We start from the raw sequence: 25,799 nt of genomic DNA, 5'->3' as shown, positions 1-25,799 counted from the left end.
ATAGCTCAGTCCATAGGTGACTTGGCTGGGAACCTGAGGGTTGCTGGTTGGAGTCCCTGTGTGGAGCATGAATGGAGCGTGGGCTGGTGGCTGGAGAGGTGCCAGTTCATCTCCTGGGCACTGCCGAGGTGCTGTTGAGCAAGGCACCAAACCCCCAACTGCTCAGGGTGCCGGTCACTGGCAGCCCCCTCGCTCTAACATCTCTCCGTTGGATGCATGTATATAGGTCCTGTTTGTGCATGTGTGTGTATTTCGGGCCTGTGTGTGTAACATGAAAAAAATAGAGTGAAAATTGAATTTCCCCATTGCGGGACGAATAAAATAATTCTTCTTTTAATCTAGTGCTATGACCCGGTCAACATTTTATAACCAAATACCTGCAAAACTAATGACGTTGCTATCCAAATAAAAAGTTTAAATGTCAACCTCATGGTGGTGTTAGTTGAGAAGTATATGCTTTATCATCTGGAAACCCCAGTTATTGAGATAAAAGTCAAAAGCTTCAACCTGCTGTGGTGCTGGATGAGAATTCACTGAAATCACTAAAATGTATCTTCCTTATTTGCTCTTTGGTCAGATCTGCGTTTTGCTCAGCTTGGTGTTGATGTAACTGCGAGTCAACAGAGCTTTGATGAGATTATTTTTAGAGCAGGAGGGTTTAAATCTAGATTTCTGCCTCTAACAGGGGGAACAGCGGTGTCCGATGGCTGATCTGTCAGCTGAGGACAGCTGAGAGCAAAGCAGACCAAGGCAGCGTCGTCTTTTTGTTGAACAGATGAAGACACTGAAATCAGAGGCTTGGGAGGTTGGACTGTTCCAACATCGAGGTTGAGGGGAAGTAAAGTTCCAACGTTGCCGGTGAAACCCTGGATTGAGCAAGTGTAAAGAACATTTAAATAACAAAGACATGCAAGTTCATCCAAGAGTACCAGAAAACTACTCAACTATACAATGAATATATCATAAAGAATATCTTGATTACCAGAAAGTACCAGAAAGTAACATTTAGTATTCAACACTATCATTAAGTACATCAGAAGATCAACGAAGATTACCTCAAAAACTACAGCCCAAAGTACCATGAAATAACCATAAAGGAGTTCAGAAGTACTTCAAGTACACAAAGCTTAATACAAAGTATTCTAAAATCCCCTAGAGTACAGTAGACTGAAATATCCCAAAAGATCACAGAATACATTGAACTTCCCCCTAAGGATCAATAGAGATTACCATACTAAGAACCATGAAGCAATGGAGTACCCATGATGACCCAAAAGTACCACAGACTACGAAGTACTTCAAAGTAACTACCACGATATACCAGAAGTACCACAACAAATAACCATGATACATCATGAACTACACCTGAGGGCCATAAAGTACCCTAAAGAGATATCTAAAGTATCTGACGGAGTATGATAAAGAGGCCATTAAGATATTATCATGGAGTACGGTCATGGGCATACTCTTAATCCACTTTCTGCTTTGTTATTCGTTGCAGATTTAAGTACCACTCGATGTAGCCACATGATAGCAACACCTCTTTCGCATTTCCCGTTCGCCGGTTACCAAAGAAAGGAACGTCTGCACCTCATTAGCTAACCACAAATTCTTGCTCTAGAGGGCACATAATTGTTAGTACGTAGGGGCACCCTTTCCCGACGGCACTGAATCATTAGAGTGCATCCTTGGGGCACCCTATCATTTGTTGCACGCGTAAAGGGCAGCCAATAAGGCACATTTGAGGGCACTTTAGCGCGTTTTTTCAACCTTGGAGTCCGCCACTGAGTCCTGGGAAGTACCTCAAGGTATCAAGGTGTCACAGTATTGTGTAGTATCACAGAGGGTTGTTGATTCAGATCCCTAAACCAACTGGGAAAATCTGCACTGAGCAAGTGTTTGAAGAGCTAAAATAACAAAAGCTACCAAGAAAATTACCCAGAACTATCAGAATGTAGTAGGAAGTAAGAGAAAGAACTAACCGACCCAACGAGACCACACAGTGCCCAATGGTACCCTGTAATAGCACAGGTAACTACAACATGCAGCATTATGGAATAACCTAATACATACTACATCTTTTAGAGTTTAGCTGGCGGACGCGCTGATGAAGGATTGCACCTCTGGAGATCCTTAATGAGAACTAAAAATACCCTAAATGTCTGTGGTGAGAACAACAAACCCTCCAAAGAACAAAAAAAGAACCAGCCCTCATCACCTTCCAGCAATAAATTGGTGTTTAGGTGACTCAGCAGGTTGGACACAAACAGGTCATTCTGTCGTCTTTACCCCATTGGGTGGTCATGCTTCATGGATGACTTAGTGGTGGTTTCCAGTTGGGGAACTTCCCAACTTTATTCTATGAAGCGACGGGGCCGTAATGCAACAATCAAAGAGATACGGAGTCAAACAAAGCTGGAAATTCTCCTGCTTTTGGTGGAGCATCGTTTAATTTCTTAGTATGTCAACACCGCCAACTGCTGATCCGTTAAATAGCGTTGAAAGTTGGCAGAACCCTCCACAGAATATATTCAGTACTGCAGACCATCTGAAGATTTCAAGATAACTTTAGTTTGAAACCTGGAAGAACAACACACTGTTGATCACAGCTGGAAATAAAAAGTGACACAGTAGCAACACACATATACAGCTTGGCAGAATATGTGAAATACAGATTTAAGTTCCTGAATGAGCAGGTTATCAAATGACAAGAGAGACGATCCACTCTGACATACTGACACGGTGCATCATTAGCATTAATATTAATTAACAGTACAATTAGTTGTAATTGGTCCAAAGTACACGATGCTTTCATGAATCCTACTTGTAACCAACTCTAAGAAGTCTGTTTTTGTGTAGCACTGAGTCTCTGATGTCCTCCCCAGCTGCTCTTGCAGGTTTCAGCGTGCTGGTGACACGCAGCACCAGGTGCATGATGGGAAATACCCGTTGGCTGACACGGCCTGTATTTCTGATCTGTCTAGCTGCACCGCCCCCACCCTCGCGTTAAACAGCTGCTGCTCAGTGACACAGCAGAATGAACCAGTAACACCAATGAAACCAGTAAAATGTCAAACTAGTGAAAGTTTTACATTCTACAATTTCACAGATTTACCCAAAGACGGTGCCAACGAACATTTTTACTCCTGACGTCAGTGAACGCAAACGGTTATTGGAAGACTGAGCCTAGAGGCCTCGTCACACCGGAGAGGGATGGGCGCTGGTGGGCTAACAGCTAACACGCTAGCAACCTGGGAACATGCTACTAGACTAGAACAGGTCAGTTTGGGGTCATCACTTTGTTCCCCGGTCTTATAAACCTATAGACTCAGCATTTTCTTAGGGTTAGGGGTGAGGTTTTTGCGTGAACATTGGTGCCCATCTTGGGCGGGCGCGGACACATGGGGATTGAGTCAGTTGTTAAAAAGGTTATAATAATGTTTAAAATATTAATTTATATTTAAAAAGAGATTCGGGGGAACCACTGGACAGGACAGACAGCTGAAGATTAACTGGTGGTTCAAATATCATCCGTCCTGCACAGTTACTCCCTCGGTGTGTCCGACATCATGAGGTGCCGTTCTATCATCTCGTTTAAAAGATTAAAAAATAAATAAAGCCTTGAATAATTTATTAAAACTGTGATGTTATGCCCCAGTCTAGGGGGCCTAGGACACAACCTGAAAAAGCCCCATCTTCCCCAAGTCCCAAGTGGCCACAAACAATGATTTGGTTGAATACTAAGAAAAATAGTTAAAGTGACAACAATAGATAATGAGTTATATAAGCTGAGCTAAAGGCTTCAGGGTGGACTAAGGTCAAAACAACCAACAAAAGGCAACCTTACCGAACCAAACTTAAGAAGAAACAAATGACACAAACATAACTAACTAAGTAAACAGGAACAAACAATGTTAACAAAGCTGGAACCACTCCACCACGGCTATGGCACACACCTATTTGCATAAATGATTGGAAGCCAGGGCACGCACGCACACACACACACACACACACACACACACACACACACACACACACACACACACACACACACACACACACACACACACACACACACACACACACACACACACACACACACACACACACACACACACACACACACACACACACACACACACACACACACACACACACACACACACACACACACACACACACACACACACACACACACACACACACACACACACACACACACACACACACACACACACACACACACACACACACACACACACACACACACACACACACACACACACACACACACACACACACACACACACACACACACACACACACACACACACACACACACACACACACACACACACACACACACACACAGCACATTGGCTAAAAAATGACTGCAGTCATAACAGTGTGCATGTGCAGTATAAAATTCACATATATACCCAGGATAGGAGAGGATAAGGGTTACGTTCAGGGTCAGGGTCAGGGTCAGGGTCAGGGTTAGGGTCAGGGTCAGGGTCAGGGTCAGGGTCAGGGTTAGTGTCTACATAAACATATCTGCCGTGGAAATCGGCACTGATTGTGGTAAAAAACAGACTGGGAACATGGGACCTTTTTTGGGAAAGGGTCCCAAAAAGTAGCCTTGCAAGATCAGGTTGGTGCCGCGAGGCTCCTTCGTATATTACTCGCAAATTATTGAGAATAATGTGATTAGAAATGTGAGAATCAATCCATCTGGTGGAGATTTACCAAAGCAATGAAACTGAATCTGTCTTGAAATTCAGCACAATGACAATAAAATAATAAAATAACAAACATGTTGTGCATCTGACCAGGCCGGGACTGGACCAGGACCAGGACCAGGACCAGGACCAGGACCAGGACCAGGACCAGGACTGGTACATGAACTGATGAAGCCTCTTGGATGAGAGGTGAAACGTCTTCCTGACAAAGAACCAAGTCCAGTTGCTTTGGACTGAAATTGCTTTGAGGAGAACGACGACCTGGACACATGAGAACATTCACAGGCTTTCACCAAAATTGAATTTACCCTCATGATTTTGATATTATTAATTATTATTATTAAAGTTTGCCATTTTAAATACAGGTGTGACCCGGCTTTAAGGGGAAAAGCAGGTATTTTATCAACCTGGAACCTTTTTTCACATGTTTTAGTGTTTTTGTGTCTAATGGGAAATTGGTCCATGGTTATTAAAGCGAGAGCCACGTCGCCTTTGCAGTTGTGAAACAGGCTGTAACTTAATCCGTCTGCGCTATTATTACAAAGATCCAATCAAAGTGCTGAAGAGAGAAGTTGGGGGGGGGGGGGGGGGTGTCTATGGTTGAATAACTCCAATACAATTTTTTATGCAACAGCATCCAGTGGACGTTCGATGAACTGCAGCTGAACACACATTTATACAACAGCCCAACTCTGCTTCCTCTCGTTTCACTGAACTGACCCCTGAGCTCCAGTTTATGATGCCGCGGAGAGACCGAGTCCTGCGGTGAGCCGAGGGACTTTATGGACTCTAATAAAGTATGAATGTGTCCTGTTGACTTCAGTTATATTTAGACTGATGAAACCGAACGAGCGCCTCAGACTGGAGTCGTCCCCGACGGGGCGGATCAAACTTTAATTAAAAACCTATTAATTCATTTTGGAGAAACATCTGAATCAGCTGTTTAAAGTAACTTCATCAGTTTGGATTACAAAGGGATTTAGTCTAAAAGTTTTGACGTTAAAGGAAAAGCATTTCATTGTTTTCCTCCTTTTCCTAATGAATCCTTGTGCTCAGTGTTTAATTCATAGATTTTTAAGTTTTTAAAAGTTAAAATTCTTTATAATTAAAGACATAAAGTTGATTCTTTCCAGGAAACACCTGATGAATTCGTTACAGACCTGTAATCTTAACCATTTCATTAATTAATGATAAAATAAGGGTTTATTGGTTTGAGTGACAGTGCTTAAAAGGGCTCGTCATCAGACCTGCTGCTGGTTCAGACTGACAGACAGACAGGTGGGAGCAGCACCCTCTGCTGGTCAAACTCATGAATAACAATATCCCAAACAGAGCACAGGCAGGGAATGAGTCCTGACCCCAAGTGAAAGAGTTCAAGTACCTCGGGATCTTGTTCACGAGTGAGGGGACGATGGAGCGTGAGTTTGGCCGGAGAATCGGAGCAGCGGGGGCGGTGCTGCAGTCGCTCTACCGCACCGTTGTGACGAAAAGAGAGCTGAGCAAGGCAAAGCTCTGGATCTACCGGTCAGTCTTGGTTCCTACCCTCACCTGTGGTCATGAAAGCTGGGTCAGGACCCAAAGAACCAGGTCGCGGGTACAAGCAGCCGAAATGTGTTTCCTCAGGTGGGGGTCTGGAGTCTCCCTTAGAGAGAGGGGGAGAAGTTCAGCATCCGTGAGGAACTCGGAGTAGAGCCGCTGCTCCTTTGCGTTGAAAGGAGCCAGTTGAGGTGGTTCAGGATCATCTGGTAAGGATGAACCCTGGGCGCCTCCCTAGGGAGGTGTTCCAGGCACGTCCAGCTGGGAGGAGGCCTCGGGGAAGACCCAGGACCAGGTGGAGAGATTAGATCTCCACACTGGCCTGGGAACGCCTCAGGATCCCCCAGTTAGAGCTGGTTAATGTGGCCCGGGAAAGGGAAGTTTGGGGTCCCCTGCTAAAGCTGCTGCCCCCGCGACCCGATCCCAGATAAGATGAGATGAGATGAGACAAGGAATCGATGCAAGTGAAGGGAACAAGGAGCCACAAATGAAACTCCCTGCAGCTCGCACCTGCCCCCCTGTGACCTGTGACCTCACCTGGTTGATGTCATCGTTGAGTTGGCGCGTCAGCAGCTCTCTGCGGAGCTTCTCCTCACGACGAGCTGCTTCATTCAGCCGCGAGACGCAGAGAGAGTCCAGAGTGAGGAGACGAGCCTCCAGCTGCTCCACTCTGAAACACGTCCGACCCTGACGGAGCACACAGAGAGGTCACATCCTACAGCAGCGTAGAAATACTCCTTTACAGTGGAATAAAAAGGTTGAAGTAAAGTTCCCTCAAACTTGAGCACAGTGGTCAAAGAACTTACCGTGCGGTTGACGGCGTTGCAGATATCCGTCTTCAGTGTTGAAGCGGATTTTAACAGACTCTGGATCTGCTGCTGCTGCTCAGCCTCGCTGGATCCACAAGAACCAGTTGAACCGGATATAGGGTCCGACTGGAGCAGGGCCTCCAGCTGGACACAAAAAACATCCAATTAATAATAAATCACTTTACTTTATACTCTGTAAAGAGTAAATAAAGAGTCCGAACAGTTGAGATCAGGGGCCGTATTCACAAAACATGATGATGCAGCCACGATGCAACTTCCTCCACTGACCTGTTTGGATGTGAGGTGGAAGCTGTTGGTCAGGTCCAGGATCGACTCGCTGTGATGGATCTTGTTTTTCACTCTCTCCTGGAGCTTCAGCAGCTCTGACAGATGCTCCTCCTTCATTGCCCCTCCCTTCAACTCCTTCACCTCCAGCCTGTCCTGGACTCCTCTCAGAGTCTCCCAGTTCTTCACCATGAACTCCACCTCAGCGTCCAGTCGCTGCAGAAAGGTTTGTTCACAGTTCAGACATCAATCCTAAAAGTCCTGATAGTCCTTGCAGTACTTAATTACTTCTATTCTGTATCTGGAGTCACGCCTTTAACCAAGTTCTCACCTACAAGTAGTACATGGAGTTCTGACGACCCAGCAGTCCCAAAGAGTCCTACAAGTGCAAAATTCTTGGTAGTCCCACAGTTCAAAAGATCCAGCAGTCTTTGCTGTCACAGTACCAGAGGTCCCAGTATCTAGCTGCAGTTGAGCAATCACAGCTGTCCCAGGAGTCCCAGTGATAGTGCTTCTCAACCATTGGGACTCCTGGAACAGCTGTGATTAAACTGGTCCCTGCAGTTCAAAGGACACAAACATCCCTACAGTCCAAAGGTACCTAAAGTCAGAATTCTCCAAACTGCAAAAGGCCACAGCACTCCCCTCATTTGTTACATGCCTCAAAGTCAACATGGTCCCAACCATCCCATCAGTCCTTTTGTACCCCAACAGTCAGCTTGAAGCACATCCAGGAGTCCCAGAGGCCTTACATGTTCCAAGAGCCCAAAGGTCCCAGTGGTTTAAGAAGTTCCCAGAGGTCAAAGGTCCCAGCCTACCAAATGTCCCAATCATTCCAGTGGTTCCAACAATCACAGTAGTCCCAGGATTCAAGAATTCCTACAAGTGCCAATAGCCCCTAGGTCTCAATAGTCTCCAGAGAAGACCCAGTGTCTCCAACAATCCGAGCAAGTCCACAACTTCAAAGAGGTCCCACCAGCCCCAACAGTCACCCAGGTCCAAAAGTCCCAATGGTCCAATGAGTCACAACAGAGTCAACAGTCCTTGTTATCTAAATATGCTATAGTATCATAAGTCCCAACAATCTAGCAATCTACAAGTTCCCGCGGTACCATCAGTCCCCACGGGCCGGTCCAAAATCAGAAGACTCACAGTGAAGTGTGGTCTGGCCTGGCTGAAGCGCTCCAGCAGCTTGGAGGTCTGCAGGTCTGAACCCAGATCCATCAGAGTGCAGGAGTCCAACATCTCAGAGACGCTGTTCAAGTCCTGCATGGTCTGAAAAGCACAAAGCATTCCAGCGTTGGAGAGAAACAAAGTACATTTACCCAACAGTTTTCAGGGTACTCATACTTAAGTACTGCTACTTTTATGCAGGTATAGTTACTCCGCAGTGTACCCCAGATATTTAGTACCTTGTGCAGTCTCTCCTGGTACTTTCTCCAGTACTCCAGCTGCTGCTGCATTTGTATTTGCTGCTGACTGCACAGCTCGTTCACTTCCTGTTTGGTTCGGCCGAGTCGCTCCGCCGTCTGCTGCACCACCGACAACACCGACTGTAGGTTCAACGCTGCTCCAGACACCTGACACACACAAACAAACCTCTCGTACTGATTCATGACATGTCTTAAATAACACTTTAATGTCAAACCCTGATGCCTGATAGTGTCGTTACCATCTTAACAGTATGGACGTAGTTGTCTCCAAGCTCCTGACAGGTGAGTAGCCTCTGTAGCGTTTCCTGCCAGCTGGCGACTACCTGCTCCTTCTTCTTCACTGGCGATCTAGAAGTACCAGCTCCCACCTCCTCCTTGTCCTCTTCCTCCAGCCTCCTTCTGTAGATCTCTCTCAGTTCTTCCATCTCCTCCTCCACCTGGAGAACAAGAGCACCTTCAGCCGACTGCACAGTGACCTTCATCTTCATCCCAGACTACCAAAGTTTCCATCAACTGGTTTGGTGTGAGTAATCAAGGCTACAGTTTAGTGATCCGGGTCCAGTGGACTGTGGACCCCGGAGGAGACTCTGACCTGCTGGGCCGTCCTGAGGAAAGTGACGTAGGGTTGCAGCAGCTGCAGGTTTGAGACGATCTTCCTGTTCAGACTCTGCAGCTCCTTCAAGACCACATCGACCCGACCAATGAGTTCAGGGCTCAGTGACCCCGTTGGGTCGCCAGCAGATGGATCAAGACTAAGGTCGCCGGTTCTGGTCCGTCCGCCCGTGCTGCCTAAAACAGGTTTCGACTGGGTTAGTTTATATTTAAACAGGTTTAAACTGGGTTAAATAATATATAAACTAAGACAAACTGGATTAAATTATATTTACACAGGTTTAAACTGAGTTTACTGATATATAAAATAGGATAAACTGGATTAATTTATATATAAACAGGTTTAAACTGGGTTAAATTATATATAAACAGGCTTAAACTGGGTTAAATTAGATATAAACAGGCTTAAACTGGATTAAATGATATATTAAAATAGGATAAACTGGATTAAACTATATATAAACAGGTTGAAACTGGATTAAATTATATATAACCAGGTTTAAACTGGATTAAATTATATTTCAACAGGTTAAAACTGGGTTAAATTGTATATAAACAGGCTTAAACTGGATTAAATCATATATAAACAGGGTTAAACTGGATTAAATTATATATAAACAGGTTTAAAATGGATTAAATTATATATAAATAGGCTTAAACTGGATTAAATCATATATAAACTGGTTTAAACTGGATTTAATTATATATAAACAGGGTTAAACTGGATTAAATTATATATAAACAGGTTTAAAATGGATTAAATTATATATAAATAGGCTTAAACTGGATTAAATCATATATAAACTGGTTTAAACTGGATTTAATTATATATAAACTGGTTTAAACTAGATTAAATTATATATAAACAGGCTTAAACTGAGTTAAATTATATATAAACTGGTTTAAACTGGATTAAATTGTATATAAACACTTTTTTCTTGTAAATAAATGTGTTTTCTACTCATTTTACATTAAAACTCTCAACAAAGACGATCAGTTTTGTTATAAACGCAGAAAAAAACAATAGAAACTGCAGTGAATCGTGTGCTTCAGGGTCATTAACCCTCATTACCTCCCTTCAGCTGCTGCGTCAGGGCCTTCAGAGGGGACAGCCGTGTGCCGGGCTCACCGGGAGCCTGGGGACCGGTTCTGCTGGAGTGCAGGGCCCGGATCTGATCCAGGATCTGCTTCAAGTTCTCTGCATCGCGACCTGCAGACTGGAGAGAGACACAACGATCTGTGATCCCCCGACGTGTCTGTGAATCCAGATTAGATGCAGACTGTGACGCAGCAGTTCATCTTTAGTACTGATGAGTCGTACGGGAGAAGAAGAAGAAGAAGGAGAAGAAGAAGGAGAAGAAGAAGAAGAAAGAGGAGAAGAGGAAGAAGAAGAAGAAGAAGGAGAAGAAGGAGGAGGAGGAAGAGGAGAAGAAGGAGAAGAAGGAGAAGGAGGAGGAGGAGAAGAAGGAGAAGAAGGAGGAGGAGAAGAAGGAGGAGAAGGAGAAGAAGAAGGAGGAGAAGAAGAAGGAGAAGAAGAAGAAGCAGAAGAAGAAGAGGGAGAAGAAGAAGAAGGAGAAGAAGAAGAGGGAGAAGAAGGAGAAGGAGAAGAAGAAGAAGAAGAATGAACCGGACTTCACACATCTCATCTCATCTTATCCAGGATCGGGTCGCGGGGGCAGCAGCTTTAGCAGGGGACCCCAAACTTCCCTTTCCCGGGCCACATTAACCAGCTCTAACTGGGGGATCCTGAGGCGTTCCCAGGCCAGTGTGGAGATCTAATCTCTCCACCTGGTCCTGGGTCTTCCCCGAGGCCTCCTCCCAGCTGGACGTGCCTGGAACACCTCCCTAGGGAGGCGCCCAGGGTTCATCCTTACCAGATGATCCTGAACCACCTCAACTGGCTCCTTTCAATGCAAAGGAGCAGCGGCTCTACTCTGAGTGTGTGTTTGTGTGTGTGTGTGTGTGTGTGTGTGTGTGTGTGTGTGTGTGTGTGTGTGTGTGTGTGTACCTCAGCCTGTAGATGCAGCTGCAGGTGTGTGTTCAGAGTGTCTTCGGCCTCCAAGAGCTGCCGCCCCGCTTCAGAGATGTTGGACAACACACTGCTGCTCTGCTGCACCCAGCTGCAGATCTGCAACACACACACACACACACACACGCACACACGCGCACAAACACACACACACACGCAGGCACACACACACACACACACACACACACACACACACACACACACACACACACACACGCGCACACACACACACCTGGAGTATGAGCTTTAACTGTGAAATGAAGCTTCTGTAAAGAGGTAAATAAATAAAAATGTCACCTTGTCCATGAGTTGTTCACATGACGACAGCAGCTGGAGCCTCTGATTGGTCAGGAGGACTTGGTGGGCGTGGCCTACTCCCACCTGCCCGCTACACCAAAGAAGAAGAAGATCGTGCAGGTTTCATTTTTCCCGTATTTACCGATTAAAAACCATCACAAATCAAATTAAAGACGTTTTTCACACGTGAAAATCCAAATCTATCGGACCTGGATCCGGACCGCAGGCTCCTGGACTCCTCTGGTCCTAATCTGGGGTCCAGGTCTTTGGTTGGCTCTGATCCAGACTGCAGGCTCCTGGACTCCTCTGGTCCTAATCTGGGGTCCAGGTCTTTGGTTGGCTCTGATCCAGACCGCAGGCTCCTGGACTCCTCTGGTCCTAATCTGGGGTCCAGGTCTTTGGTTGGCTCTGATCCAGACCGCAGGCTCCTGGACTCCTCTGGTCCTAGTCTGGGGTCCAGGTCTTTGGTTGGCACTGATCTAGACTGCATGCTCCTGGACTCCTCTGGTCCTAATCTGGGGTCCAGGTCTTTGGTTGGCTCTGATCCAGACTGCAGGCTCCTGGACTCCTCTGGTCCTAATCTGGGGTCCAGGTCTTTGGTTGGCACTGATCTAGACTGCATGCTCCTGGACTCCTCTGGTCCTAATCTGGGGTCCAGGTCTTTGGTTGGCACTGATCCAGACTGCAGGCTCCTGGACTCCTCTGGTCCTAATCTGGGGTCCAGGTCTTTGGTTGGCTCTGATCCAGACTGCAGGCTCCTGGACTCCTCTGGTCCTAATCTGGGGTCCAGGTCTTTGGTTGGCTCTGATCTAGACGCAGGCTTCAGGTCTGATCCACGTCCTTTCTGCACCTCTGGTTTAAACCCCGACTGGAGCTCTCTGGTCTCCTCTGATCTGGATTCAGGTCTCACATCTAATTTAGGTTCTGGCTTCGGCTCGGATCTCGATCCCGGGGTCTGGTCTGATGTGGGTTCCGGCTGCAGGTCTCTGATCTCCTCTGATCTAGAATCTGACTTGAGGTCCGGTCTAGAACCAGCCACCCGGTTTAATTTGAATCCAGACAGCAGGTTTCTGGTCGCCTCTGGTATGGGTCCAGACTTCAACTCTAATCTGGATCCTGACGCAGAGATTCTGGTCTCATCTGATCTGGATCCAGAATCCTCGTCCCTGGTAGGCTCTGATCCAGATTCCAGTTTCATATCTACTTTAGGTTCTGGTTTCAGACCAGATCTTGATCCTGGTATCTGAGCTGATCTGGATCCAAGCTGAAAGTCTCTGGTCTCCTCTGTTCGAGATCCAGGCTTCAAGTCTGGTCCAGGATGCTGACCTGACCTGGATCTAGATCCAGTCAGGGTTCTGGTTGCCTCTGGTATGGGTCCAGGCTTCAATTCTAATCTGGATCCCGACTCGGAGATTCTGGTCTCATCTGATCTGGATGCAGATTTAGCATCAGATTCAAGTTTCACGTCTACTTTAGGTTCTGGTTTCAGATCTGATCTTGATCCTGGTTCCTGATCTGATCTGGATCCAAGCTGAAGGTCTCTGGTCTCCTCTGGTGGAGATCCAGGCTTCAGGTCCCTGGTTGGCTCTGATCTAGATCCAGGCTGCAGACCTGACCTGGATCCAGATAGCAGGTCTAATCTGGACTCAGGCTGCAGGTTTCTGGTCTCTTCTGATTTAGAGTCTGACTTGAGGTCTGATCTGGATCTAGGCTTCACATCTGGTCCAGATTTTAGGTCTGATCTCGATCCCGGTGTCTGGTCTGATCTGGATCCAAGCGGAAGGTCTCTGGTCTCCTCTGGTCGAGATCCAGGCTTCACATCTGGTCCAGGCTGCAGACCAGACCTGGATCCAGAGTGCAGGTCTCTGGACTCCATGTCTGTGCTCTCTGCTGCTGCTGATTCAGGCTCAACGTCTGGTCCAAGCTGCAGGTCCTGGTCCAGGATCTGCAGGTCCTGGTCCGGGATCTCCAGGAGACTCCAGTCCTGTAGTGAAGATTAAATTAAATCTATTTTTAGTCATTTTGCATCTTTTTGTGGTGGTTTTGCATCTATTTTTAGTCATTTTGCATCTTTTTGTGGTGGTTTTGCATCTATTTTTAGTCATTTTGCATCTTTTTGTGGTGGTTTTGCATCTATTTTTACTCATTTAGCATCTTTTTGTGGTTTTGCATCTATTTTTAGTCATTTTGCCTCTTTTTGTGGTTGTTTTGCATCTATTTTTAGTCATTTTGCATCTTTTTGTGCTGGTTTTGCATCTATTTTTAGTCATTTTGCATCTTTTTGTGTTAGTTTTGCATCTATTTTTAGTCATTTAGCATCTTTTTGTGGTGGTTTTGCATCTATTTTTAGTCATTTTGCATCTTTTTGTGGGGGTTTTGCATCTATTTTTAGTCATTTTGTATCTTTTTGTGGTGGTTTTGCATCTATTTTTAGTCATTTTGTATGTTTTTGTGGTGGTTTTGCATCTATTTTTAGTCATTTTGCATCTTTTTGTGGGGGTTTTGCATCTATTTTTAGTCATTTTGTATCTTTTTGTGGTGGTTTTGCATCTATTTTTAGTCATTTTGCATCTTTTTGTGGTGGTTTTGCATCTATTTTTAGTCATTTTGTATCTTTTTGTGCTGGTTTTGCATCTTTTTTTAGTCATTTTGCATCTTTTTGTGGTGGTTTATTGGATATTTTTCATGTCTTGTGTTCTCTGTGTTCATTTTACAACTAGTTTTAATCATTTTGTGTCTATTTTCAGTTATTTAGCATAGTTAAGAACGTCTCTGCACTGGATTTATGTTTATATTAATAACCTGAGCAGCTGACAGAGCAGACGATGACTCACTGCTGCGAGTTCAATTACTTTAATACACAGCGTTTTATAACGTTGTGTCTCTGACTCTGGAGCTGCTGCGGGGACTTCAGTCAGCTGTTAGATTATAATTAGACTGTGTGTGTGTGTGTGTGTGTGTGTGTGGGAACTGAGCTTTTATTACACGTTACTGTCACTTTGCATCTTTTTGTGGTGGTTTTGCATCTTTTTGTGGAGGGTCTGCATCTATTTTTTGCCATTTTGCATCTTTTTGTAGTTGTTTTTGCATCTTTTTAGTAATTGTGCATCTTTTTGTGGTGGTTTTGCATCTTTTTCTGCTGGTTTTGCATCTATTTTTAATCATTTTGTGTCTATTTTCCGTTAATTAGCATCTCTTTGTGGTCGTTTTGCATCTCCATAGTCATGTTTTGCCTCTTTGTGGTCATTTTTGGTCGTTGTGTGTTTACTTTAGCATCTCTTTGTCAAAACTAAAGAAAAATACAAAACTATAATAACTGTGTGTGCAAAAACGCTCGTCTTGTTTGCACCAGATCCAAATACAGATGTTTGAAATGTCTTTATGATGTGAGCTGTGTTCCTCTCTCACTTCTCTGGACTCTGGTTCTTCCTTCTGGTCGTTCTCTGCCTGTTGGAGCAGCAGCCTGACAGCCTGGTCCGCCCTCCTCCTGCGATCCTGCAGCGCCTCCACCAGCTGCTCCAGCCTCAGCGCCGTCCCCCTGCTGCACCGGGAACTCTGGGGACTCTGGGAAGAGGGTGCAGCATCGTCATCCATCCACAAAGTCAACAACGAGTCATTCAAACTGTGCATGATACTAAATATACAGCACAATATTTAAATATTTTGTATCTTTTTGTGGTGGTTTTGCATCTTTTGTGGTGCTTTTGCATCTTTTATGGTGGTTTTGCATCTATTTGTGGTGCTTTTGCATCTATTTCCGGTGCTTTTGCATCTTTTGTGGTGCTTTTGTATCTTTTGTGGTGCTTTTGCATCTTTTGTGGTGGTTTTGCATCTATTTGTGGTGCTTTTGCATTTACTTTCAGCCATTTTGCATCTTTTTGTGGTGGTTTTGTATCTTTTTGTGGTGGTTTTGCATCTATTTGTGGTGCTTTTGCATTTACTTTCAGCCATTTTGCATCTTTTTGTGGTGGTTTTGTATCTTTTTGTGGTGGTTTTGCATCTTTTTGTGGTGGTTTTGCATCTATTTGTGGTGGTTTTGCATCTTTTTGTGGTGTTTTGCATCTATTTTTAGTCATTTTGCATCTTTTTGTGGTGGTTTTGCATCAATTTTTAGTCATTTAGCATCTTTTTGTGCTGGTTTTGCATCGATCGAGCTGGAGACAGAAAAATGTAACAGGGGGATTGTTAATGAGCTGCTGCTTTAGTAAATAAGGCTGCGGATCAATGAAGATAATTGAAGCTGTAAATGTAATAAAACATGTAAGTCCTTCACCTCCTCCTCCTCTTCGTCCTCTTCGTCCTGCAGTACTCCTCCTCTCCTCTGGAGGGCCTCAGTCCTCTGCAGCTGAGTGAGTTTCTGCAGCAGAACGCTGCTGCTGGTTAAAACCTGCAGGGATTTCCCCAGAAGATCTGAAACACAACGACACGATGACTAATGCCGATGAATTTCATGTTGCACCTAATCATAATATATAACTGTGCGAACCAAAGCCCTTAAAAGACTACAAATATGTTTAAACACGTTTACATACCCATATAACATTAGTTTATATATAATTAAACCCACTTTAAATCAGTTTATATATAATTTAACCCAGTTTACATTAGTTTATATACCATTAAACCCAGTTTAAACCATTTTATTTATAAATAAACAGTTTAAATTAGTTAATACAACATTAAACCCACTTTAAACCAGTTTATGTGTAATTATACCCAATTTAAATTAATTTATATATAATTTAACCAAGTTTAAGTTCATTTCTATATCATTAAACCCACTTTAAACCAGTTTATTTATAATTAAGTCCAGTTTAAAGCGGAGGTAACATAGTTGTGTTGCAGTTGTGATGATACAGCTGCACTACGATGATATGAGGACTGACATCATCGACGGTTACCTTTCCTCATGGAGTCGTATGTGAGCTGCACCTCAGTCAGTCTGTCGTCCGCTCCGACCCGTAGATCCTCAACTCTGTCGATACCGACGGCAAACTGCACACACACACATGTTGGAGACATTTAACTTTATAATTAAATGTGATAATCTAGTCTTTCAATGGAATCGTATCGCGATGAAATCGTATATCCGGATATCGTGAAGCACAATTACGTCGTCTAAACTGATAATAACAAATAAACACATGTATTTATTTACTGGATTAGCAGAGAGCACGCTACATCGTGATTTATACCATTATTGGGATTAATTTCACAGTTCAAACTGCAAAAGAACAAAGGGAAACGGATCAAAATGCAGTTTGAATGGTTGAAATCTGAAGAGAAATCAACGTCTGAAGTCGAGAAAGCTGCAAATCTGCGTGTGGAGTTCAGCGTCAGCGGGCTGTGACCTGCAGGTGCGTGAAAACATTCCTGAGACCATGAAACCCTTTGAAACGTCTCTTTAACGCTAACTTTAGGAGTTCAGAGGTTATTGAGCTGGAGAACAAAGCTAGGAACGAGCCCCGTGAGCCTCACGTTCGTCCAAAGGGGATGAAAATAGCAGCAGGACGCTCGTTGTTGGACTGTTTTAGACGCAGGCTGCAGCAGGTGACCGCGCTCGGGCTGCAGCAGGTGTTTGCTAATAAAAATGGCAGCCTGCCGGCGAGTGCAGCTTACTTCGGCACGCCACAGATCAAGCAAATACACGGCACCGCATGAGAGAATGTGAGGCGGACACAAATGTCCTTCATGGAGACACGAGACAAGGGTGAGTCTCTGTCTTTGCGTCAGTCTGTCTCTCTCTCCCCAAACGGTCGAGACAGACGTCCGTCCTCCACAGATCTGGGTCTGGACCATGTTCCTGCCTGTTAAAGATAGTGCAACTTGTTGTTGCTCACGGGGGAATTGTTTCTCTGTCAATCATAGAGCACGGTCTCATAGTGCCAAATCATAACAAAAGTGATCTCAGGACACTTTACAGAGTAGGTAAAGACCACACTCTATGACTTATTTATGATTTGCAGAGACCCAACAATTCCCCCGTAGAGTACGGTGGCGTTGAAAACCTTCACTATAACAGACAGGAACGTCAGACAGACCCAGCTCTGTGGAGGACGCACATCTGTCTGCACCGGAGAGAGGAAGAGAAGGAGAGAGAGAGAGAAAAGACGGACAGATGGACAGAGAGAGAGACAGACAGAGACAAAGACAGAGATGCAAGCAACCAAAGAGTAACAGTAACTATAATCATATCTATAGTAATGTGACTATGACTCATATGTTATGACAGTTAATGCAGCAGAACAGTAGAAACAAGCACAGCTAAGGTGACAGAATATGAGAATGATGATAATTATGGTGTAAATATGATCATTGATGAGTAGAAGTTAGTTCTTCAAGCTATCCTCAAAGTAATTTCAGTCCAAAGCAACTGGACTTGGTTCTTTGTCAGGAAGACGTTTCACCTCTCATCCAAGAGGCTTCATCAGTTCATGTACACATCTGACCAGGACCAGGACCAGGACCAGGACCAGGCTGGGACTGGACCAGGACCAGGACCAGGACCAGGACCAGGTAGGGACTGAACCAGGACCAGGACCAGGACCAGGACCAGGCTGGGACAGGACCAGGACCAGGATGGGACTGGACCAGGTCCAGGACCAGGACCAGGACCAGGCTGGGACTGGACCAGGACCAGGACCAGGCTGGGACTGGACCAGGACCAGGACCAGGACCAGGCTGGGACAGGACCAGGACCAGGACCAGGACCAGGACCAGGCTGGCACTGGTCCAACTAACTGGTGTGAGATCCAGGTATTTAACCTCTCACAGGCCGATGATGTCACTGGAACCCTTTGTGCTCCGAGTGCCAACGACCGTCGTTAGAGTGACAGTCGTTGGTAGGAAGTTGGTCTGGACTTCGTTAGTGCTGGTCCTGGTCCTGGTCCTGGTCCTCCTGGTTCAGTTGTTGGTGGAAGTAGGTCTGGACTTAGTCAGTGCTCTATTGAGTCTCAACGACAGTCGTTGGAGTCACAGGAGGTCGTTTGTGAACAACAACTTTTGAACTGTTCACAAAGTCTAAAATCACAATGCCAATAATGAAGTTTCATAAAAACATCATCAGCAGCTTCGTTCAGCTGTCGGGAACTTGAGTAAAGTTGTGAATGAGTTGTAGTCTGGATGCGTCCTACCTCAAGAGCTCGGCGGTAAAAGTCCGCAGCCAGCGTCAGGACTTCCTGTCGTCTCTGGAGCAGACGGAGGAGCAGGGACCATCCCTCGCTCAGTGACGCCGCCATGGCCGAGTGCACTTCCTCCTCTTCGCTGTTCCTCTTCTGCTCCATGGCGCCTTCATCCCACCTCCTCATCCTCCTCCTCCTCCTCAGCTCGCTCTGCTGGTTCTTCTCGACCGCGGACAGAACTTCCATCTCGTGTTTCTGGAACGACGACAGATTGTGAAGGAAGGTTTCAGCCGCACGAGTCTCCAACACACATGAAACACACAATGACACATTCACAAATCTATTATTATTGTAGCTATATGGCGTGAATGTGTGAAAGGACGCTCTTCTCATACGTACGCGGTGGAAGTTCGTACTCATCGGCTTTGTCCGGGACGTCTGAACAGTCCACGTGTGACATTTCAAACAATGGCGGTGAAAGGTTCACGTTGGTGTGATGCGGAGGTGGAGTGTTTACTGCAGATTTGGTCGATGAAAAGATTCAAAAACAGTCGACGAGACGCACAAAAACTCTGAGGTCTACGGAAAGATTTGGAAACAAAGCCACGCATCGCCATGACGTCATCAATGCGTGTGACGTGTTACGGCGTGATGACGTATAGGCAGCAAGAAGCATTCTCCGAGGCCCAGGTAGTGTGAGTACAAACGGGCCTGGAGGGGGGGGACGGACCCTAAAGCACGGGGCACGGGACAGAGATGGAGAGTCGCTAACAGTCTGACGTGGCTAACAGTGATTAGCTCGGGGCAGCACGGTGAAGGCATTCAAAGGTCTTTTTTAACCACTAATGCTGCTGAAAATAACAGCAAACCTCTGCAGCAGCATGAGAAGAGTCCCTACACACACAACAAAGCAGCAATGGGCTCCTTCCTTTGGGATTGACTTTGGTAATCCACTGTAATGGACTTTACTATGAGAGGAGCTGGTACAGGGGCCAGTAGGTAAGTCTTTAAAACACTCTTTTAATAAACTCTGGCTTCACTAACTACACTGTTGCTGCTTTGTTTTGTGTGTAGGGACTCTTCTCACGCTTTCATGCTCCTTTACGTTGGAATGGACGTCGAAAATCCTCTAAAGGGCGTCAAACAATGGTTTTATTTATTTTTAAATGCAGTCTGAGCAACTTTTCCAGGGGTTAACGGGGCTCCCCCTCAAAGTTGGCCCCACCAAATAAACCTCTCTCCACGTAAGTTCATGTGGAAAAGTCTTTTTGGGTCAGACGGCACCACGTGGCCGACGCAGGAGCTGGAATTTCCCCGTTCGGCCGCTTTGTGAAACTCGTTTCCACTTCCTGGTCCGGTTTTTGTACCTGGAGCTTCTCCATCAGCTGCTTCTGGTCCTGGATCAGCGTCCGGGTTTCTTCCTGGTTCGACCCGATCTCACAGAGACCTGGATGGACCTGGACCAGCTGGAGGTGGACCAGAGAGCCGCTCTGCACACACACACACACACACACACACACACACACACACACATATTACATTACTTTTCATTACATTCACACGTGCACAGCACAGGGAGCAATTTGGGGGTTTCGTGTCTTGCCCAAGGACACTCCGACATGTGGGCCAGAGGAGTCGGGGGAGCCGGGGATCGAACAGCTGATCTCTGGTATGGTAAACACCCTCTGAGCCACAGCGGCCCCACATTAAATCAGTCCTTGTGTTGCTGAGGAAAGAGATAATGTGTGCTCTGTATGCGGCCGAACGAATCCACAACAGAAAACTAAACACAGCAACTGTTAACTGGATTTTAAAGGTTCATTTAGTAGGAGCGGACGATTTTATGCTTTATATCTTTAAAACAATAGAAATATGACTTTATGTGTTTTCTTTATCGGTTCTATTGCAATGCGGAAACCTCCACTGTCAGTATTTACATCAGCTGGATGACGCGTTACGCTCCGATCCTTTGTGCGTTAGGTTCATTTTGCACTGAAGTTTTTAATTTGTCAACTATTTAGTTCTTTCGGTTCAGGACCCAAAGAACCAGGTCCAGGTCCAAGCGTGTGAACTGTGTTTCTTCAGGAGGGGGGCTGGAGTCTCCCTTAGAGAGAGGGGGAGAAGTTCAGCATCAGTGAGGAACTCGGAGTAGAGCCGCTGCTCCTTTGCGTTGAAAGGAGCCAGTTGAGGTGGTTCAGGATCATCTGGTAAAGATGCCCCCTGGGCGCCTCCCTAGGGAGGTGTTCCAGGCACGTCCAGCTGGGAGGAGGCCTCGGGGAAGACCCAGGACCAGGTGGAGAGATTAGATCTCCACACTGGCCTGGGAACGCCTCAGGATCCCCCAGTTAGAGCTGGTTAATGTGGCCCGGGAAAGGGAAGTTTGGGGTCCCCTGCTAAAGCTGCTGCCCCCGAGACCCGACCCCGGATAAGAGGCTGGAGATGAGATGAGAACTATTTCATTCACACAGGAGTTCACCATGTTGTTTTTTCTCATACAGAGACCATTGAATTACCAGTTAACACGCTAAATGCTAATTTATGTAATTAAATGCAGGATTTAAAAAGACGCTTTAAGAGTTTTATTGTGAAGAATTAAAGATTAAATCAATAAAAAGTCTCAAAATCACATCAGTGCGACCTATAATTGGATTTTTGACCCCATCGCTCGACACTATAATCTAGTATTTGTGTGTTTTTTTAATAATATTTTGTAAAATGTTAATTTTTAACAGTAGGTAAAGCTCTCGGATGAATATAAGGAGGTAAAAAGTACAATGTTTCACCCTCTGATGTAGTGGAGCAGCAGCAGAAAATGGAAATACTCAAATAAAACTGTACTTTTACTCAGTTTTAATTATTTTAAATAATAATTAATAAAGATAAAAACTCAGTTACAAGTTTGTGTAAATGTTTCACTCATAATAATAATGTTTTGTTTTTGTTCTCCAACACTGCGACGTGTTGAAGCTTCAGGTCAGAATGAGCTGCATGTGTGTGTGTGTGTGTGTGTGTGTGTGTGTGTGTGTGTGTGTGTGTGTGTGTGTGTGTGTGTGTGTGTGTGTGTGTGTGTGTGTGTGTGTGTGTGTGTGTGTGTGTGTGTGTGTGTGTGTCGCATTCCTCGGGTTGATACAGTATCTCTGGTATGTCGACCGAAAAAGAGACACGGTGACGCCTGATCGCATAAACACACACACGCACTTTAAAAACAACCACAATAATGTCTGAAACTATTATCTCACACACACACACACACACACACACACACACACGCACACACACACACGCACACACACACACACGAACTAGGCATCAGCTGCTAAACACACACACACACACACACGAACTAGACACACACATGAACTAGACACACACACACAAACTAGGCATCAGCTGCTAAACACACACACACACACACGAACTAGAGACACACACACGAACTAGGCATCAGTTGCCACACACACACACACACACACACACACACACACACACACACACACACACACACACACACACACACACACACACCTTGGAGCTATAAGGGGAAACGACACGTGGACAGAATGGAAAGTCTCTCCTGGAGCACGAACGACACTTAAAGCAGATTTACTCTGAACTGAAGTGAAGTTAAAGTTTGATATCTCGCTGAACGGCGACGCGTTCAAATACTTCTTCATCGTGGAGCGTTAGTGACTTTAACGGTTACTTAAAGGCACAGCTCAGATGCTCTGAAGTGTGGTTGGATGAGGTAGTTCCCCATAATCAGTGTGTTACCCACGAGAGACGCACGACCAAGTTAGGAAACGCAGACGGGGAAGTGAGGGAACGTGGCGCCGTGATGTATTTTAAACTGAAAATGATCGATATCACATTAAAATAGACGCTGTATTTATATTTTCTGAGCTCCCCCTTGGTTTCCCTTCCTGACGGGGACTAAAGCCCTCACCTCTGCTCTCTTCAAAGCCACCAGACGTCGGTTAGTTTGAGTTTTGCTGTGACTTTGGATTTTTTAGGGGTAACTTAAACTGGGAAACACACACACTGATGGGAACCCCGGGGGATGGACGCCTTGAGACAGAGGGGTCGGGTAGTCAGTTTACAACCTTAGCCGGGGGTTGGTTTCCACCATTACCATAAGGGCGCGCTCACACTGTCCATCCGTACCGTGCCCAAACTGGTTCCACGGGTAAAGTCTGGTTCCTTTGACCAGTGTGAGTGCAACCGTACCGCGTCTAGGTGCAGCCAGCTTGCCGTCCACGGCCCGTTTGGGAGAGGTGGGCTTTAGTAAAGCACGTTTGCACGTGTACGAGCACGAGCGTGCGCACGTGTACGAGCACGAGGCCTACGGCGGTTCTGAGGTCATTTCCTGTGCGCCTGTTGGGACGTAGAAAAAAGAAGGAGGGACCATGCGCGGACATTTCAAACAATGGCGGTGAAAGGTTCACGTTGGTGTGATGCGGAGGTGGAGTGTTTACTGCAGATTTGGTCGATGAAAAGATTCAAAAACAGTCGACAAGACGCACAAATACTCTGAGGTCTACGGAAAGATCTGGAAACAAAGCCACGCATCGCCATGACGTCATCAATGCGTGTGACGTGTTACGGCGTGATGACGTATAGGCAGCAAGAAGCATTCTCCGAGGCCCAGGTAGTGTGAGTACAAACGGGCCTGGAGGGGGGGACAAGGACCCTAAAGCACGGGGCACGGGACGGAGGCACAGTGGGAGTGCGCCCTAAATCTGCTAAAGATTAAATTAAAATCTGTCTTCTGTCCTTAAAGTGTAATTTCGTAAAATCATACCAGGGTCTTTTTCAGCACTTACACTCATCAAATAATCCATAGAGACAGTGAAATCCAGGAGAGTCGCTAACAGCAGGACGTGGCTAACAGTGATTAGCTCGGGGCAGCGCGGTGAAGGCATTCAAAGGTCTTTTTTAACCACTAATGCTGCTGAAAATAACAGCAAACCTCTGCAGCAGCATGAGAAGAGTCCCTACACACACAACAAAGCAGCAATGGGCTCCTTCCTTTGGGATTGACTTTGGTAATCCACTGTAACGGACTTTACTATGAGAGGAGCTGGTACAGGGGCCAGTAGGTAAGTCTTTAAAACATTCTTTAATAAACTCTGGCTTCACTAACTACGCTGATGATGCTTTGTTGTGTGTGTAGGGACTCTTCTCATGCTGCTGCAGAGCCGCTGATGTTGAGAAGAATGTCGTGGTTGACGGTTCCTCATCTATAGAGACATTGGTATTATTGCCCTACGATCAGACGCACCTTGAGGACGGAGACGACAATCAGCGCTTGGCCGGCCTGGATGGCGATGGTGCTCAGAGTGGTGAAGGAGCGAGGAAGCTTCATGTTCCCCTCTCCGGTCGTCCCTGCCTCGTTCTGTCCCCCGCATGTCTCTTCGGTCTCTCCCGTCGTCATGAACGAACACTGAAGATCCCGTTAGAAGTTGAGGAATGGAAGGACGTATCTTCTGGGGTCACTTCGATCTCTTACCTTAAATGTTTAAAGAGACGTTTAAACATCGTATCGCAGGGTGTTAAAGCTCCGCAGCAAACACGTGAAGTCCCTCAAACGAGTCCCTGAACCAGTTTGTGTTGGGAGAAGTCGGTTCCCAGCGTGAACCGCTTCAGCAGGACTCACTCCAGACCAACAACTGGAGGTGTCGGTTCCAGGTCCTCAGACGTTGACAGTTGAATCTCCTACAGAACAAAAAGATAGCAGCATTTTATACAGTGCTGTTGTTTGACATACAGTACATTCAAGGTTCAAGTCTCCTGTGGGGACTAACATCACCACACATGAAGGCAACAGGGCTCATCGAAGCCACAAGAGTCTCATCCAGGGCTGCCCAACCCGGCTCCTGGTCCTGTATGTCCAAGACTCAGGTGTGTTAAAGCAGGAGAAACCTAAAACATGCTGGACAGTGGCCCTCCAGGAGCCGGATTGGGCAGCCCTGGACTCATCTTTACAGTCCGACAATCAGGAAGCTCCATCAGGGTCAGTTCTCTGAGTGTCCACTAGGGGCAGGTTTCATAACAGAGCAGTTTCTCATTGACCCCCATGTTAAACAGGCCGTTTACACAGCATCATTAAACCTGTTTAAGGACAAAAGAACATTCTAGTCTGTGTGTTTAGCTCAGATCTCCATGACAACACTGAGGGGGAGGGGCTAGTTTATATTTTATTGGAGGTTAAAGTTTATGAATAATTAGGGGCGTGGCCTCTTGAGTGACAGCTAGCCTCTGGCCCTCACTTCTCCTCGGAGGTAAACGTCAGCTAGATGGACGTACGCCCCTCCCCCCTACGTCACATACATGCCCTTTTTTGGTCAGAGGAAATGAGGCGGAGTCAAAGTCTGACAAGATGGAGACTCCTGTAGGCGAGGACGATTGGATCAAGTTTAGCAGTACCACAGCAGTTACAACCAGTCAAGCAGTTGTACAGGTCAGCGTGCCGAGATGCACCCGTCCCCCTGATGGGTGTAAATTAAGTACCACCGATCTCTCGAACGGAGGACGACCCACTCTTCCACTGAGCCACAGTCGCCCCTGGCACTGGTATTGTACAGCCCTACCAGGTAGCAACCAAAAGTTCATTGTTTTGCAAAGATGCAGAACAATGTTTCTGCGTAAAGAACAACATCGTATCTCTTCAGGGTTTCAGGGTTCGAGTGCGACAACGACCTCCTTATAACCATTAAATGTCCCGTCACAACAAACGGTTGTCTGTTGACTGTTGAAGCTGTTTGCTCTGCTTCTTCTGTCAGGCCATGAACTGATAACGCTAGCTAACATTAGCTCAACAGCTAAAGTGCCGACTGAGGGTGCGACCGGATTTAGCGGATATCTGATCCCTGCAGAAGTGACTTGGCAGCAGTTTGTCTTTGGACAGCGACGCAGCGGACCCTAAATATAACGTCACGGTT

General features: G+C 45.9%; 1 protein-coding gene across 1 annotated transcript in view; it reads right to left on the bottom strand.

Annotated features, from left to right (window-relative positions):
- The window catches only part of ccdc141 (coiled-coil domain containing 141), a 38,010-nt gene that overhangs the window by 9,343 nt on the left and 2,868 nt on the right, over positions 1-25,799 (bottom strand). The window contains exons 2-18 of the mRNA XM_083921111.1: positions 24,140-24,573; positions 20,229-20,351; positions 18,874-19,116; positions 16,642-16,735; positions 16,014-16,150; positions 15,149-15,304; positions 11,950-13,724; positions 11,741-11,831; positions 11,423-11,542; positions 10,487-10,631; positions 9,395-9,591; positions 9,042-9,239; positions 8,782-8,949; positions 8,522-8,644; positions 7,373-7,585; positions 7,082-7,228; positions 6,813-6,962 (exon numbers count right to left, since the gene is read on the bottom strand). Coding sequence (XP_083777237.1) covers positions 6,813-6,962; positions 7,082-7,228; positions 7,373-7,585; positions 8,522-8,644; positions 8,782-8,949; positions 9,042-9,239; positions 9,395-9,591; positions 10,487-10,631; positions 11,423-11,542; positions 11,741-11,831; positions 11,950-13,724; positions 15,149-15,304; positions 16,014-16,150; positions 16,642-16,735; positions 18,874-19,116; positions 20,229-20,351; positions 24,140-24,292 — 4,233 coding nt within the window. The 5' untranslated portion in view covers positions 24,293-24,573. The remainder of the gene's footprint in view (positions 1-6,812; positions 6,963-7,081; positions 7,229-7,372; positions 7,586-8,521; positions 8,645-8,781; positions 8,950-9,041; positions 9,240-9,394; positions 9,592-10,486; positions 10,632-11,422; positions 11,543-11,740; positions 11,832-11,949; positions 13,725-15,148; positions 15,305-16,013; positions 16,151-16,641; positions 16,736-18,873; positions 19,117-20,228; positions 20,352-24,139; positions 24,574-25,799) is intronic.

This window comes from Echiichthys vipera (genome assembly GCF_963691815.1).
Source record: "Echiichthys vipera genome assembly, chromosome: 10".
NCBI classification, from domain to species: Eukaryota; Metazoa; Chordata; class Actinopteri; order Perciformes; family Trachinidae; genus Echiichthys; species Echiichthys vipera.
Note: the sequence above shows the minus strand (reverse complement) of the source record. Positions and strands in the feature narration are given on the sequence as shown.